Source organism: Haliotis asinina, chromosome 2 (genome assembly GCF_037392515.1).
Source record: "Haliotis asinina isolate JCU_RB_2024 chromosome 2, JCU_Hal_asi_v2, whole genome shotgun sequence".
In the NCBI taxonomy this organism is placed as follows: domain Eukaryota; kingdom Metazoa; phylum Mollusca; class Gastropoda; order Lepetellida; family Haliotidae; genus Haliotis; species Haliotis asinina.
Window position 1 is genome coordinate 89,143,871 of NC_090281.1, and position 18,000 is coordinate 89,161,870.

General features: G+C 41.3%; 1 protein-coding gene across 1 annotated transcript; it reads left to right on the forward strand.

Moving 5' to 3' along the window:
* Positions 1-1,264: 1,264 nt before the first annotated feature.
* On the forward strand, positions 1,265-17,094 carry LOC137272979 (uncharacterized). The gene is made up of 2 exons (XM_067805418.1): positions 1,265-2,707; positions 14,588-17,094. Exons 1-2 carry the CDS (start codon positions 1,301-1,303, stop codon positions 16,310-16,312), a joined length of 3,132 nt encoding a protein of 1,043 aa, XP_067661519.1. The 5' UTR covers positions 1,265-1,300; the 3' UTR covers positions 16,313-17,094.
* Positions 17,095-18,000: the final 906 nt, after the last annotated feature.

Genomic DNA, 18,000 nt, shown 5'->3' on the forward strand with positions numbered 1-18,000 from the left:
GGTGGTGTCCTGTTGTTCATGATATCAGATTTCGATGTAAAGCTAGGAACTAACCATTAAACGATATTTCTCTAAACCGCACATTATCAAATCGAGCCACAGATCGCCGGCAACTGAAAGTAGAATACATGCAATCAGCTCAGAGCCGTGGCAACGTAGGTCAGTGAGTGAGCGAGGTTAGTTGTACGCTGTACTCATCAATATTCCAGCGGTATGGCGGCGGCGTGGACCAGACAATCCAGTGATCAACAGCGCGTGATACGCAATTGTGATTCGACGACGTACAACCAAATGAGCGGGACTGACTCCCGATCCCTTAAGTCGCTTCCTACCACAAGCATGGGTTACTGAAGACCAATTCTAACTCAGGTTTTCACGGGTTTGACCGTGTTAGTGGTTGACAGCAATAGGAACAATTCGCGGATACATGCAATTAACCAATGTAACCATTGTAACCACCCTTCGTGAGAACAAAACATACACACATTGTTACAGCCGATCGTTCAGGTGAGAAACTTGTACCAAGTGTCTAAGTTGTCACATCTTTTTGATGCAAAAAGATCGGGGAGGTTACATGCATCCCTAAAATAACAAATAATGACACCACTCATGTTGGTTATCCCCTTTCAGATAAACTAAAGCGTAGTCACTCAGGCATGATGATAACTGTTTCATCACTGTTGATGCGTGAACCAGGTTTAACGTCAATACAACTCAACCATAAAGTTGTTTTTGGTAGGGCTGTAATCAGAATGAACTGTAGGCACATCGGGAACATCCCGATGTATCCGGAAATAACCACACCTTTCTACTGCTGGAGGCAGCACTGTCATATACATTTACCTCTGGCTGTCACCGGGAAGTACATATACAGTGAACAGACCGTCCACTGGGAACATTAGCTTGATCATATATATTTGTTGTTTGTCTGCAAAGTGTCAGCGGTAAGTAACGGATGCATTTATCATTTGTTATGAGCCACCTGTTCACATCGCAGAAACGACGCCATTAACATCAGTGTCTATAGAGACAATAAATCAATTATATACAGTGGCATGTAAGCCATTGTATGTTGTCAGCGTTCAGGTGAGTCACATTCACCGCTTGAGTCACTTTCAGCACTCACGGATCAACCCACAAGCACCTGGCCAGGTCAACCAAATGATGTGGGCACATAATGTCAGTAAACAGTGTGATTACAGCCAGGTAATATAAAAGGATGTTTACAACCAACAACCATTAGAAACTTGTATGTGACAATATTTGCCGCTTCTGTGTACTATTCGCTGTTGTTAGAACTATGATTGGCATGAGAACACTCCTGGCTGTACTTGTGATCGTTAAGACTTTAGAGCTTGGTGCGGCTGCACAGTCAGCTGAGTATGTGGACGATGCTGGAGAAACAACTAGTGGCGTTCTTGTTGAAACGACAAAATCCACTCTCCGTGAGGGAATAATATCAGAAACAGCACCTTTGAATAAGGTCAGTGAGGAAACTACTATGATCTCTCAAAATCTGACACAACATGTAACAGATGGTGGGCCATCGGGGCCGAGAAATGCAGGTTCCGCAACCGACGGAACTCCTACACAAAGGACAGGACATTCTACAGAATCTGTCGGAAATCCTACAGAAATCGTAGAAAGATTTAATACGGAACACCCGGAAGACTCGTTCAGACTAGTGACTGAATCCGTATTAGTGCACACTCCACCTCCCCACGTTATCCATGAGATTGTAACGCCCATGGTAACCTTTAATCATCCTCCAGAACCTCCTCAAATGCCAAGTCCGTTTGACAGATCGGCAACCATCTTCCCGGAGTTCCTGTCACAGATCGTAGCCACGGAATCCGAGTACTGTGGAAAGACGTGTGACTTTGACTATGAACATACACGATTTGTTGAACGCGGAAGCTGTGAGACATGTCGGTGTGACGAACAATGTGTTCTGTATGATGACTGTTGTCCGGATTACTTGATTCTCAGGAACCACACCTCTGTGCCTGTCCCATATAACTGTGAAAATACCAGTCCGGATATTGCGAAAGAAGATTCAAAATGGTATTACATGATCAGATCGTGTAGTGTTACCTCAGCACCAGGTCTTGTACAGGACTGCTTTGATCGACACTCTAAAGACTGGGAGCATCAGGTTCCTGTTGTAGACGCAAAGACTGGGCATCTCTACAGAAACAAATTCTGCGCACTGTGCAACAATGTGACAGTTTTTAATAACTGGGAGACGCAATTAATATGCAAATCCTATCCAAGCAGTTTAAAGGAAGCCAGATCATCAGAAGAAATTTACAGCTTTGCTCTAGAGGAATCTATTTGTTTTATCAAATTTATACCTTTGGGTGTAGCTTCTTTGAGAAAATGTTCCTCTCGTGAGGAGAGTGTCATATCCTCATGCAACGTCACAGGGAAATGGGTGTTCTACGACCGAAGGGTGGTTGAAGCCTGCGAGAGGTTTACTCACATTGTCCATGGCAAATACAGAAACGTATTCTGTTACGCTTGCAACACTAACTCAGGTTGGCAATTCATACTTCGTCAGAATGGGCCAGACCGTGTCGTTGTTGACACAGTTTCCCTGACCACATTGTTGAACTTTGGGCGTCAAGATGCCGGCCCAAGAACACAGCGTGTTGAACAGCTAACGGATGACCCCTGCAGGCCTGATCAGGTCCTGGACGACTTCATTGTAAGTAAAGCTTTCAATATTTTCATAATATATCAATAACTACTGGGTGGTCATGAATGAGTGAGTCAGTTAGTGAGCTTTTTACTCAGCTTTTCGCAATATTCCAGGAATATCGCTGCGGGGGACACCAGAAACGGGCTTCACTCATTGTACCCATGCTCGGAATCGAACCCGGATCTTCAGCGTTAACCATTAGGCTACCCCACCACCCCACGGTAGCCAAGACCTAATATTGACATACCTAGCACACTGACATACGTAGCACTTAAGCAAGTGTTTCATGACTGACACATGTTGAGAGGTGATCTAGGTCTTTTTGGCATATTTATCACGGAATCATTTTTTTCATAATGGTCACGTTAATAATATATAATGCTTTATAAATAAGCGATATTATGTCCTTATACAGAGTCTAGCAGTGTATATCGACCATACACTGTCATACTGCACAATACGAACTTGAATGTTAACATTTGATCAAATATTGTAAAAGTGTAACACTTTTATATGATATCTACGTTAATGTATATAGTTTTGGAATATAGACTTGGACTAAAGTGAATGTAGAAAATGGTCATATGAGTGTTTTATTTGGAATTCTACTTTTTCAGTAAATTACAGTAGGATTGTGTAAATATACTGTATTATATTGCAATACATTGCGATTCAGGCACCCGTATTGCGATAGGTATTGCGATACATTGGGAACCTAAGTGTTTGACAGTCAGTACCACTAGTTGTCGATCTTATTTTCTACATAAGTCCCTAAACATTTACCTTATGGCTTTGATAACAGGAACCTCAAAATTAAGTTGTATAGTCAGCGTTTGGGTTTTCTTCTTTACACAATTCATAATATTACAGTATGTCGGTTTGTCATTGAATAACTAAGGAAAAACTTGTTGTGAATGAAGTTTTAATTCAAAACGCAAAGAAACTTTATATATTCTTAACCTAATATACCGTATCGTTTGAAGAGGGTATTACGATATACCAGTCATACCACGAAGCCCTACGTTAAAGATAATTGTGATAATGTTTTGGGTGAGAATGGAAGAATTGAACGGAACTGAATATAGAAAGTGATTTATTTGGGATTAGGCGTTCTCAGCAAAGTACAAACAACTGTAAAAATGTTTTGGTTAAGTCCCTTCAATTCAAGTCCACACTCTCAGAGTCAAACAACTGCTCGTCAACACACGCACGCACGCGCACACAATTTACGCGGCTTCAAACACGAATAGAAGAATGATAAGATAAGTACTGGTACTGAAGATCAGGTGTACCTTGTGTACCCTCTGACAAGAGTAAATTGGCTCGACTTCCATGCTATAAATAAACCAAAACGTAGTAGAATCTGTAGAACACTGAGGATGACAGATTGTCTTCATTTCCTCCACGATTGAAGATTACAGGTTATTGAATAACATTAGGTATGGACACATATATGATTTATATAGCAGCAAGAGGTATGCACATGATATCTGTACAATGAAGTGAGGTTGCAAAAGATGATATAACGTCTTTAAACACCGTGCTGTAAGGAACATACAGTTTCCCCACGTTTCAAACGGAACATCCGAGAAATTCTCAGGTACACCTCCGAGCGTGAAAGACATAATGACATCGTCATCATTAGACCACCAGTCAACAAACGTATTCACATCAATGACATCACACAGGTTATCAAATAGTTCGTTTCGTTCATGCATTGTGATAGGACAGAACATAAGGATGTGTTTGACAATGCCATTTGCTACTCTTCCACATTTACATTCACCAGATTTGATTTTGTTGACACCGAGTTTAGCAATTCTTGATAAGTCACTAATTCTTTCGGGAGCATGAATAGCTGGTTTCCATATACTCAGTGCACCATGTCCGATCAAGGAATATCTACTCAAATCCTGTCTGACAGATATTTGCCTCTGTAATGATTTAGTCTCCACTTGCTTTATCCACTCGGTGATGAAGCGATTGGTAGCTAGTTTTGATGGTATGACAGAATAATCACTGTAGATGTCCAGCAGGTCACATATATCATATTTCTTAATGAGTCGGAGCATATTGAAGAGTGGAGATTTGTTGCATTTGTCTGTGTTGTTTGTGCTATCACTTTGATGTTGGTCAAGACGATATGCTTATTACCTCTTACAATACATGTCACAGTGCGATCTACAGAGTTTTCCAAACATAAGCAGAGCCTGCTTATCTATATAGTCTTGGACACTGACTGGGCCTGAGCAGTCCAGTACAAACGGAATAGCCGTTTGCTTTGGAAAACCTTGTACTTTCATGCAGAAGTATCGTTGGATGGTGTCAAGCATGTCGTATTCTCTCGGACTAAGTTGTCCCCAGATGTTACATCCATACAGTGCACAGGGCATGACTACTCTCTCCCAGATACGTGTGGATGCGATAGGATTGTGTCCTCCAAAGTATAGTCCAGAGTTGTGATTGGCGTTTATCAGTTTCTTGTGGTTTTCACAGGTCATTTGGGATCGTTCAGTTGATGATTTCATTGTACTTTTATGTACTCCTGCATACGTGATAGAGTTTTTGTGGGGAGGCCCATCATCTCCGCAAGGTACACATGGGTGTAGGTTGTGATGATGTGGTGGAAAGGTCAGCAGTGCACTTTTCTTACATTGTACACGAGCTGCCATTTGCAGGCATAACAGTACACAATACAGAGCAGGCGTTGGAGACTGTTAGGTGAACTACTTACAACTGTCGTGTCATCAGCAAGCAGCTGTCCTGGATAATGTCCCTAAGGTAGCTGAAGTCCAAGGCCAGATGCATCAAGGTCATTGATAAGGCCACTGATATATACCGTAAAGAACCAGGCCGACATAATTCGACCCTGTCCAACTCCTTGCTTCACTGCAAAAAGTTCTGAAAGGCATCTTGAATGTGAGACGTAGGACTCCATAGACGACTACATATGACGTAACAAACGCGAGATCATGTAGCTTAGTAAATAACCCATTTAACCATACTCTGTCAAAGGCGTTGGTGTTGTCTAGGAAGGCACAGAAGACAGAAGATTTCCTCTCTGTGTAGTAGGCAAGATTTCCCAAGAGACTAAAGCATGCTGTCTCTGCTCCGGTGTATTTGCGAAATCTAAACTGAAGCGGATGCTTAAAAAAACGTATTTACCGCTAACCCATTTTTCAGTTCTGCTTAGTAGGAGGCGATTAAAACGTTTGCTGAGTACCGAAGTCAGAGTTATCCCCCTGTAATTGACCAGATCCGTTTTGGTTTTGACGTGGCCTTTGTGTACTGGCAGGATTTTTCCGATATGATAGGAAGAGGGTACACAGTCGTAGTTTAACATATTATTAAACATGACTGACAGCTGAATAAAAATTCATCTTCCTGCACGTTTCAGATGTTCGTTGGTAATGTCATCAGGTCCGGGAGATTTTCCTGTTTTTAGTGATTTTACAACAGTTCATTATCTCACTAGATGTCACTGGTTTCGTTAGAGGTGAATGTAACGAGTCACAGAGTGATTCATTGCATAGAGAGTCAACAGTTTCTGATACCTGCGATGCAAATTCCCTGTCAAAGTTGTCGAGCATAACTCGTGTAGCAAGCTCACTAAAATAGTTTCCAAACATCGAACATATGTCCTGTGGTTCTGTTGAACACTGGCCCAGATACGCAACATAGCCTTTCTGTCTTGAGTTACGTTTAGTCACTCGATAGTATTCGCGAATGTCAACTTCGGCGGCCTTTGAGATTTCGGTAAGTTTGTGGTTCAGTTGTTGTTGTTTCGACCGACGATGTTGTCTTCGGAATATTCGCTTTGCTTCTTTGTATTTGATACAATGTTCATCTGTGTCATCACGTGACTTTCCAGACTCGCGCCACTGTCGTCGACATTGTCGCATCTGTGTGTGTAGAGACTTAAGATTGTCCTTCTTCCAGTATGGTTTCAGGTGTGCTTGATACTTCGATGTTGGGATACTAATTGATGCTGATGAGTGAAGTGTCTGTACAATAAATTCACTGTAGCAGTTGATGTACTCTTCGGGAGATCCGTACTGAGATCTGTCGAGAGTAGTGTTCCTGAAGTAGTTCTCTGTTTCATACCTGTATAGCATCAGATCTACCTCGCTGGCTTTCCTCCATTGCAATCTATCACCGTGGTAGCCCTTATCTGTGTTGTTTGAGTCTGGCATATGGTTTGATGCATCATAGTTAACACTAGTGTCTATTATGTATCCCACCACATATGATACATAATCTGTGTTCATTAAGACATAGTCAATCATAGTACGTGATGATCTACACTTAGTGGTGAAGGTATAGAGAGACTGGTCATCAGTAGGGACAGCGGATAGAAGGTGGCGTTCTTGTAGACATCTGTGTAGGTATTTGGCACGTCTCTTCAGATTACTGTCACAAGATCTGATATCAACATTAAAGTCTCCCAACAGAATAGTATTACCATCAGTTGAATGCTTGTCGTAGAGTGCCATAGAGTAGTCCAGTGCGTCGTAGTATTCAGCATCTAGTGCATTTGTTGAGGGTAAGTAATTTCGAAAGATAAACATGGCGCCATTACGCGTTTTAGACTTCAACTCAACCCCTATCGGTCTGTCACTTTCAGAGGCTTGGTGCTGTTTTCTAATAAACATAGTTAAACCTCCCGTTCCTACTGAATTAGCTACACATTGTGAACTTTTGTAAACGACATCGAAGTTAGGGTCGATATCAGTTAGTTGCCGAGAGTTAACTTCATCCAGCCATGTTTCATATACGCACATGACATCCACGTATGTTAGTCTAGTCTTCAGGTCAGATATGCTGTTGTTCAGACCACGAATATTCCATGTTGCAAGGCTAGTTATCAGCATAGTTAGGAGTATGGCACATACGTTGATAGCAAGGTTGAAGCATATCTTCAGCAACATACTAGTCGGGCTCGCTGACTTGGCTGACACACGTCACCGTATCACATTTACATATGTCAAAGCTCATGATGCTGATCAATAGATAATCCGGTCTAGACCCGATTAATTACAGAACGTATTTTAACTGTTAAATATTCAGCATTTCCAAACGAAACCTTCAACCAATCAACATCTGGTCATACAAGGACTCGCCAATATGTGTTATATCTGCCATGATTGTTACATCATTTAAATGTGCCCTTTTCTGAGGAGAGCGAACGCACAAACTATTCTTGATGGTTTACGAGAACCAGAAGACCTTATTTTGGTCCTGTGCTACGACGGCTACACCGACATCGACATGGACGTGGCCAGTGTTGCAATAACGCTCTACTCTGGAATCTAGAAAACGCAACACGTATAGTTCAGTGAAGAATACCCTACGGTACAGAGACGAAATCATATTGTTTCACATGGTTCTGATCAATGACCGCCAGAGGGAATTGTTGCAGCAAGAAAATAGCAGGTCTATGGCACATGCTACGATTCCGCATCTTCTGAAACATTACAGTGCTTCCACTGCCATCTACATCGACCGACCTCAACTCCAAATATTTATGGTATGACCTCGGCCGACACGTTGCTGAAACGTCAACCTATGCCCCAGACATCTTTTGCAGACATTGCAAGAGGAATGGGCCTGAATTCCACCAGATCGAATTCAAAGACTTATTCAGTTCAAGATCGTGGCGGTGTAGAGCAGTTTTGGAGCTCGTGGAGGCCTTACCAGATATTGATACCTTCACTGATTGAACTTTTGTATGAGCCATACATGTTTACTGACATTTGATCTCTAACCCTGTAAACCATAGCTGCAACTGATCCATAAGGACGTATACATGTACTAATGGATAAAGGTAACATAAAATTGTACAACATTAAAGTTGTTTGAAAAAGTAATGACAATAGCTTTAAAAAAACATGCAGCAAAGCACCTAGCATGACATTCGCGTTGCACGTGCACAATGAACGTACTGACTTTTTTCATGCTTTTGGACACCCGAAGTTCACACACCTGTCACAACACACCTGATGTTGAAGAACGGTTAATTATTGTCATACCCCTGAATGTTACGTTAATTTCACCCTAAACGGCGCGCACGTCACGTCATGGCTTACAGAAAGATCAACGTATCCGCGACATGGCTATGCTGGAAACTGGGATGGTCAGAAAATGCATTTTTTTCGGTTGTCACAACCTTATTTCTGTGGAGACGTTATCAATTTTGAGGGAACACTGGAGATTTGCATAGGACCATCCGTCCACTTGTGACGTCACGTCAGTAATACAACCACATTCGGCTGACGCATTTGAGAAATCGATCCCTGATTGCCAATTTGACTGTCTGGACCATTCCTGGCTTACGTTCAATTAGTTCCTGAGCCGACCGAAGGAGCACAGTATCCGACCCCGACAGCCTGCAATACATCCAGCATTTTTCCGAAGTCACCGACAGTCACTTCCTTCCTGGTGTCGACAGCAACTATGTTACAGGTGACTGTATTGAGATGGTGTTTTGTTCACGCACGAGTCGTGATTTCATCTGGACAGCTATGGAGAGGAATCACGCAACATCACAAATCAGCTATCTCTTTTTGCCTTTATTTATTTATTTATTTATTTATTTATTTATTTATTCCTGTAGTATTATATGCATGTTATCTCACTTAGCAGATAAATTCGTAAAAATACACAGATGCATTTCTTTTTTGAGAGAGTATTATGTATATAACTTTACTTTCAAGTATAACATTGTTTCTCCCGAAAAACAATTTTTAATTGAGTACATTAGTGACGAGTAGGGTTTACGTATCTATGCATGACATAGGTTCTATATTTATGAGCATATCCTGACCCATCGTAGCAAACTGAAACAAACACAAGCTCTGGTATACCAATCGTTCACCTGACATGCTACGAAATAGTAGACAGCATCACACGTACATTAATTCTCATTGGTGTGTCAAATTTAGAAGGCCTTCCACTGTCAGTCCACTATTAAACTTTGTGAAAGCCTTTCAGTGGTCTTTGATATTGTGACCAATAAAGTTTGCCTAGCTATCTGAAAATGTCGCTATTGTTGTCCTGTTTAATCTTATTGACTGATTCATCCATACTCATCACTAGACGAAGACACAGAGACAAACCCTGAAAAAGAGGCTAGTTCATACAGCTATAGTAGCCACAGATGCACGTAAATACAGGACATGAGCAAATTCATAACTGATAATTATAAAAAAATACTCCCAGTCCATCAAAGGATGTCTCATTTACCTGTATTCAACTATATGACCCAAATATTATTCCTTGTCGTTTAATGGCTGCACCGACTCAACACACACCATGTGTGTTAACCGTGACACCAGACTACCACTCTAAGGTAGAAGTTATGCTATCAAGGATAAAACACTCACCCAGGTCAAACTAACACCTTGCTAACTAACAACTGAGTGTGTATGGCTTTAGGACGCTTTTAGAAATAATCCAGATGGGGTGAGACAGCAGAAATATCCTCATTATATCCATAGTGACCATATGGTCTTACAGTTCCTGTAACCATACCAATTCTCGTTCCCCAAATCCTTTCTTTTATGACGATGTCCTAAATGAGACAAGCCTATACGTTCCAGTTCAGTCAAGTGTCCCACCTGATTGTTTGGTCTCCTTTTTGTTGCAGTTCTGTCGTTTCTGTGATAATTACATCGTTTCAAAGACCAAATGTCAGTATACTTTATACGAAGTCTTGCCCGGTCAGTTCGTCGTAACGAGCGAACGTCTATACCTCACCACTCTCTGTCTCCCCTCATGACGTCATGGATAAACCCCTTTAACCGATTAATCGTCATAGATAAAAGATTTATTGCATGGAGAATAACAATTAACAATTAATTATTCCCGATGTGTCAAACAGTTAAGAATTAGCAATTTCCGATATGTACACACCCTGGCTTAATTGTACATCCGTAGCACGAATGAATCGATTACATAACTATAATTGAGTTCTTGCGTCAATAAGCACTGGATGCTTTTGCCGTAAGGGTGATTTTATCGCTACTCACACACGTGTGATGAAGCCTGACTGTGCAAATGAGTCAGTTGTTGAAGGTACAAAAGGGTCAGTGCATTGTATCCGGGTGCCGAAGAGTGTGGCTGGCTATTACAGGTAAAGAACAAGTCACGGAGGTACACGCCTCTGACAAGCTGCTGCAGTACGTCTTTGGGTCAGTGCTCGTGGTCAGTGCCCGTGTTCGAAACATGCTGTTGGTCCTGACTCTCTTTGTACTGTTGACGTGGGACAAGATTCTGCCCGTCACGGACGCAGAGATACCAGCAGTTGATAAACCAGGGTTTAGTGTCACAGATCCCTCGCAACCAAAAGTGACCATGACAAAGTTAATAGAGGGCAATGGCGATGAAACGTTAGCTTTTACACCAGACACTACGACTCTTGAGATGAAACAAACCTCTGACACGGATACAGGAGACTCATCTGCTGACTCAGGAAGAACGTCAACTATGGTCCCCAAGCAGCAAGAACCATCGACCGTAGCTGCTACTTTTGATCTTAACCTAACCGGACTACCGCCCATGACGCCTCCAGTCAGAAGGCAAAATGCCTTTGATAAAGCTTCCGACTTTTTCCCTGAGTTTCCGTTTCAGATCGTAGCTTCGGAATCTGAGTACTGTGGACAAACGTGTGGCTTTTCGTATCTGCTGACACGTACTTCAGTGCGCCAAGCCTGTGATAAATGTCGATGTGACGAACAATGTGTTCTGTATGATGACTGTTGTCCGGATTACTTAATTCTTGGGAACCACACCTCTGTGGCCTCTCCATACAGCTGTGAAAATACTAGTCCGGATATGAGCCTATTTATGAGCAATTGGTATTACATGATAAGATCGTGCACAGTAACCTCCACACCCGATCTTGTACAGGACTGCCTTGATCGACACTCAACACACTGGGAGCATCAAGTTCCTGTTGTAGACGCAAAGGCTGGTAATCTCTACAGGAACAAATTCTGCGCACTGTGCAACAATGTAACAGTCTTTAATAACTGGGACACTCTGATGACATGCATATCAGATCCAAGCAGTTTAAAGAAAGCCAAATCACCAGAAGTCATTTACAACTTTGTTGTTGAATCTAGAAAGTGTGATGTCAAGTTCTTACCTACAGGAGGAAGCGTTTTAAGAAGGTGTAAATATCGTGAGGAAAATTTCATCTCATCATGCAATGTCACAGGACAGTGGGAGCATTATGACAAAAGAGTGGTGGAAGCCTGCGAGAGATTCACCCATGTTGTGGCCGGAAGGTACCGCAATGTATTTTGTTATATTTGCAATGTCCGCCAGGAATGGCCTCAGATCTTGATAAGCAAAAACAGACGATCCACGGATGTTGAGCGTGTGGGGTTTATGTCACTGTTGGACTTCAGCGATCAAGCGGTTGAACAGACGCTGGGAATTGTCGAGATGAAGAAAGATGTGTGTGGAAAGAATCAGTTTTATGATAATGTTGTTGTAAGTACATTGCGTTTGAATACTTACATATGCAGTGATGTACCCAAGTAATCAGTTCTACATTATTATCTACGAATACTAAATATTTTCTGATTTACCGTTCATGTTCTCCTCATAAAATATTTTAAGAAAAATACATGGGTTCTCTATAAACTGACCACAAAACTAAATGTTTCTTTTAAAGTATTTAGAAATTTGAAGAAGTACATTTGATTTACATGGAAGTTCCTAATTATCTGTATTCTCAAATATCTCAATGTTGTTATTGTAAGATGTTTCATCGTTTTCAGTCTGTTACTCTGTTTTACTTTATGAGGGTAACTGTCAGTGAACTGAAATTGTGCATTTAATTCTCCTGCTGGCTAAACCCGATATCCTTCTCACTTTTAACAATGAAATATATATACTAGGTGTACCAAACAAGCTACTTGTACAGTGATCACTAGAGCGGTGGGGTAGCCTAGTGGTTAAAGCGTCTCCTCCCGCCAAAGAGCGGGTTCGACTCCCCACATGGGTACAGTGTTTGAAGCCCATATCTGGTGTCCCCCGCCTTGATGTTGCTGGAATTCTACTAAAGGCGGCGACAAAACCAAACTCACACACTCACTCACCCTAGTGATTACTTTTATGTAGCTAACATATTATGCATTCTTACTGACCACTATTGAATACCTTGTAACAATCAACGAGAAAGATATTCATCGAACGATGGTGTTTTCGAAAATTTCTGTTATTAACGGAAATAATAATGCCTTCTGCTAAACGTTGCCATTTCAGGAGTATATTCAGTTTATATCACTTGCTCTCATTGATCGGATCAGTATATATTTTTTCATAACGGTCAACTTAGATTCAATTAATTGAAATACGACAGAGCATAAGACGTAGGCCATATGTTATTATTCTCAGATCGGAACTCTTTTTTTGCAATATTTTCACGCTACCAGGTACTTGATTTCCCTGAATTCCATTTGTTTTCTCTTAATTTGTCCCTTTTGGGCGTTATCGGACTGATGGTGGAACGTTTGTTCTTTTTTGGCTAAAAAGCTATCTCGGACGTTGTATTTTCCAATAATGCTTCTTGCAACGACCAGAATCGATTTGCTAGGGGTTGGACGGTTTTAGAAATATCGTAATAACACTCAAAGCGCCCTACTGCCCATCAATTAATGAAAAATAAATAAACTCGCCTGAACTGGAATCTTTTTTGGAAAAAAAAATTCCGGATTCGACGAGGCATAATGAAACGTCCAATGTCAACTTGTTACATTCTATCACAGTCTTCCTAGAGGGCAGCTCCAAGTTCGTACACAATGATCTGTGATTGCTAAAGACGACATTCGCCCTGTCCAAGGATATCCTAGCCATATAACATTAGTGACAAGTCTATATTAGAGGTACCCAGTAGGAATACGACCGAGATGTGCTCTTGCCTTGTAATCGTGAAACACAGTACGACGTCGATGTTGGCGCCCAAAAGGCAGCACGCGTGACTCCAGGATGTTGTCGTCATACTACTTCTCTGAGAATTCGTCCATGAATGCCATGTTTTAGAGGTGTTTTTACCAGTGACAGTACCACCACCCACCCTCGTTACGTTACGTTACCTTACGTTACGTTGTCGAGGGACACTCAAACGACTGTTTTGTATAACTTTTACGGTATGGAAATGCCTATTCCATCTACGATAGTCTGCTCTTGACAAGGAAGATCAAGGTAGATATAAGTGAAATAAATAGAGAGTATTTTTTCTATCTGGTATATATTTTCACTGAAACGTCTAATGTTTTTATTGTTTTGTTCTAGAGAATTTCATGTTGAAAAAGATATTTTATGCTGAAATAAGCAAAAAGGGACGCGCCTTCGAATTCTGGAGAAAATGAAATTAAGACAAAAATTTAGGAAAATCTTTGCCAACGTTCAAAATGCTCGTTAAAACCACTAAACAGGATCATATACTGACAACGTCCTACACAAATTGCACACGTTGAGGACTCAACCGTTCTTTCGTCGTGACAAGAGGTCCTCAGCAACCCATGCTTGCCATAAAAGGCGACTATTTTTGTCGGTAAAAGGCGATTAACGGGATCGGGTGGACGGGCCCGCTGACTTGCGTGACACATGTCATCAGTGCCCAATTGCGCAGACCGATGCTCATACTTTTGATCACTGGATTATCTGACCCAGGCTCGATTATTTACAGTCCGTCGCCATATAGCTGGAATATTGCGGTGTAAAACTAAGCTAGCTCACTCACCCACTCACTCACTCACTCACTCACTCGTGAGACCTGACCGCCCAGCCACCCAGCCTCTCTTGCTATTCTTGTGATTCACTATGCTAACCCCATGATGTGCCAGAAATGAACATTATATGTCTTATATTTCACAGGAGGCGTGCCGAAATGTAACGTGTTCCAAGGGGAAGGTTTTTAATGGAACTGCATGCAATGATGTCGTTCAGGCTACGAACGTATACGGACTGGAAATATGTCTGCACGTTCGTGTGGATGTCCCATCGCGGTTAGTATCAAAAGAAGCTGTAAACGATTTGACGTTCACCATCGCTAACATGCTATATGGTGTCCAGTGGGAACTCAGTAGGTATGTGTGGCTAAGGACATCACAGCAGCTTTATCATCTCCAAAACTGCGACAGTCACCCTCGTTTCCTCATTGTTCACATCCACACACTGATGTTCTCCACTACACCAGCCAGCCTGGAGAAAATGATGACCTCTCTACCAGACATTTTAACTAAACACATTTCAGAGAAACATGGAAACATATCGCTGACTTGGAATCAGAAATGTGCACAAATGATCCTCCCAACATTAAATTGTTTTGATGAAGCTGTTCACGATAAAAGAATAGATTCTGCTCCCCTCACACACGCAGATGCTTACATTTCTTCAGAGACAGAATACATACCTTGGAACAATCAAGCGCTTTGTCCGCAGGTGCACTTGCAGCCACATGAGTTCTTTCTGCAACTGGATGGCGACAAGCAATATCTCACAAATGTTCTGTTTCCGAACGTTTCTTTGCACAGCCCTTTACCTTTAACAACAGTTGATCCATATTTGCAAGAGTTTTATGTACTGAGAATCAACGGTACGGACAGCATATTTAAAAGTGAAATGTTTTTGCTGGGTGACAATGAAACTGCTGTTGTTTGTTTAGATGATTATCAGACATTAGTGAAAAAAGCCCCTGAAGTAACCAGTGAATACATTGACTTGCCTCTTGGTCGAACATCTTTGATTTGTACGTGTTTATCGTTAGTGTTTCTCATTATTACCTTCATATTCTATTGTGCATTTCCTACATTAAGAACATCTGGAGGGGTGATCAACATGTGCCTGGTCGTCACCTTGTTTCTTACTCTCTGTGTCTATGAATTTGGAATAGAACAGAATGAGAATGGGACTGTATGTGTCATCATTGGCATTTTCATACACTTCTTCTGGCTGTCAGTTCTGTGTTGGATGAATGCCTGCACAACTCACATGTTTCTTAAACTGTCCTTCCCGTTGAGATGGCGGCGCAATGAGTCTCTTGAAAGAACATTACTGTTTTGGTCTTTGTTTAGCATCCTGACACCTGTGGCAATTGTTAGCATCAACATAATTGTGCACTACACCCTTGACAGGGAGTTGGGATACGGTGGGAAGATATGTTACCTGAACACCGTCCCAGGACGAATATACAGTTTCGGTGTGCCAGTTGCTGTTGTATCTTTGTTAAACATTTTCCTTTTTATTTTTACCTTGTGCAAACTAAACAGAAAATTCGAACCTGTTCAAAAAAGTTCTAATTCAAAGTTAAACATGGTAGCATGTGTTAAGTTGTCCACAATTACTGGTATTTCGTGGCTCTTTGGGTACTTATATGAATTAACACAAACTAGGGCCTTGGCGTATGTCTTCACTATACTGGTTGCAGGGCAGGGTGTGTTTCTATTTTTGGCATTCATCGTAAACAAGAAGACGTTAGGACTTGTTTGTTCCAAGAATAGAGGTTCAACTAAATATACCTCGTCATCCAATTCAAACAACAACAGCAACAACAACAACAGTAAATCGGGGCCACCAACGACGCAGATATCACGACTGTAAGCCGGTCGCGAATACAAACCATTGATAAAAATTGTCTGTTCGTAAACTGTCTAGCCGTGAATATCCGGGTTAGAATTGATCTCCAATAAACCATGCTTGTCGCAAGTGACACCTGAAGGATGGAGTGGTCAGGAACGCTGACTTGGTTGACATATGTCATAGAATCCCATACTGTTAGATCGATTGTCTTGATGTTTATCACTGGATTGCCTGGTCCACACTCACACACTCATTTGTAACATGTTAAATCTGATATTTCATTTTTAAATGGCAGTGGTTCCATATGTTTATTGGGTTTTTTTATGACAGTGTGCCAATTATTTCAGTAAAGTTGATAATGGTTGAGGCAAGTTCACTTTAATCCCCAACGGGACTCGTTAGTGAGGTTCAATGACATGGTTTACACATGATGTGAATCACTGGATTGTCTGGTCCAGACTCGGTTATTTACAGACCGTCGTCATAAACGGACAAGCAAAGAGACAAACAAAAAAAATTCATCAAGATCTGCCTTTAGCCCAAATCATTCGCCATTGCTATATATACGTATATGCCCAGAAGCAAAATATATACAGTTTGTAAATATTGTGGAATTTAAGATTTAATTTTTGAACATATGTTTCTGGTCGTGTTTCTTGAGTATATCCCCAGAATACTTATAATACTTATAGCAGTGTGCTACAGCGCACAAAGACGTGTTGTGATGTTTTGGTGACATTGTGATACTATGCTATGTGTATAATCGGCAATTTGTTCCAGTTTTGTGCAATGTATACACGTCATCTACAATTAAAGAGTGGTGTTGACAAAACTGATCAGCTTGTCATTCATCAGTTATATGTTCACTCTCTCTCTTTCTCTCTCACACTCTCTCTTTCTCTCTCTCTCTGTCTCCCTCTCTCTCCTTTATGTCTTTCTAGTTCGTGAGTACGTACATGTCCCCGCTTTCTCTCTTTCTTCCATATGACATCGACTGCCGGTTTATATAGGTCAGTGATATCTGCAGTATTTCACCTATGCCTTTTCTATATACTGGACAAAACAAATTAGGGATATCGGTATTTTATGACTTATATTGTATCAGTATGTCAATGAATAAATACACCATTATTCGTAATTTTCAAATATCCCTAACTATTTTTGTCCAGTATATGTACCTACGCACCACAAAATTACCATCTTAAAATTAAGGGAATGTTATTCAATGGTTTTCTTTTAATCAACTTGGAGATCTGTTGACAGACCATACCAAAAGTCATCAGTGCTAGATAGGTTTATCGCATCTCTAACACTAATTATTTCTGTAATGTTGATAAGGTTTTGTGAGACCCAGTCACTGGAATGATGTGAAGGTAGTGACTTGGGCCACTTATCTCAATCCAGGTCCAGCCAAGCCCATGACGATCACGCCATACTGCCGCTCATTTCCGGGACCCATCCTCGCAACGACGGGATTGTAATCAAATGGTGCGAAAAAGCATTATCGCTTTGCTTTAACCACTTATACCCCACTGTTACTCACCCCATGGGGTCTAGATACAATTCCATTTAATCTACCAGGTATGAATCGAATGTAATATAAAACTGCACAGCACCCATATGGCGTATGTGCTTGTTTTCCCGGTGTCATCGTATTGTTTAGGAGATCTCGGGGATGACGACGCTTAATAATGAAATGGCACTACTGG

Coding starts and splice junctions, on each gene's coding strand:
- LOC137272979 (XM_067805418.1), top strand. CDS start 1,301: ATGATTGGCATGAGAACACTCCTGGCTGTACTTGTGATCGTTAAGACT. Junction 2,708..14,587: donor AGGTCCTGGACGACTTCATT/GTAAGTAAAGCT, acceptor TATATTTCACAG/GAGGCGTGCCGAAATGTAAC.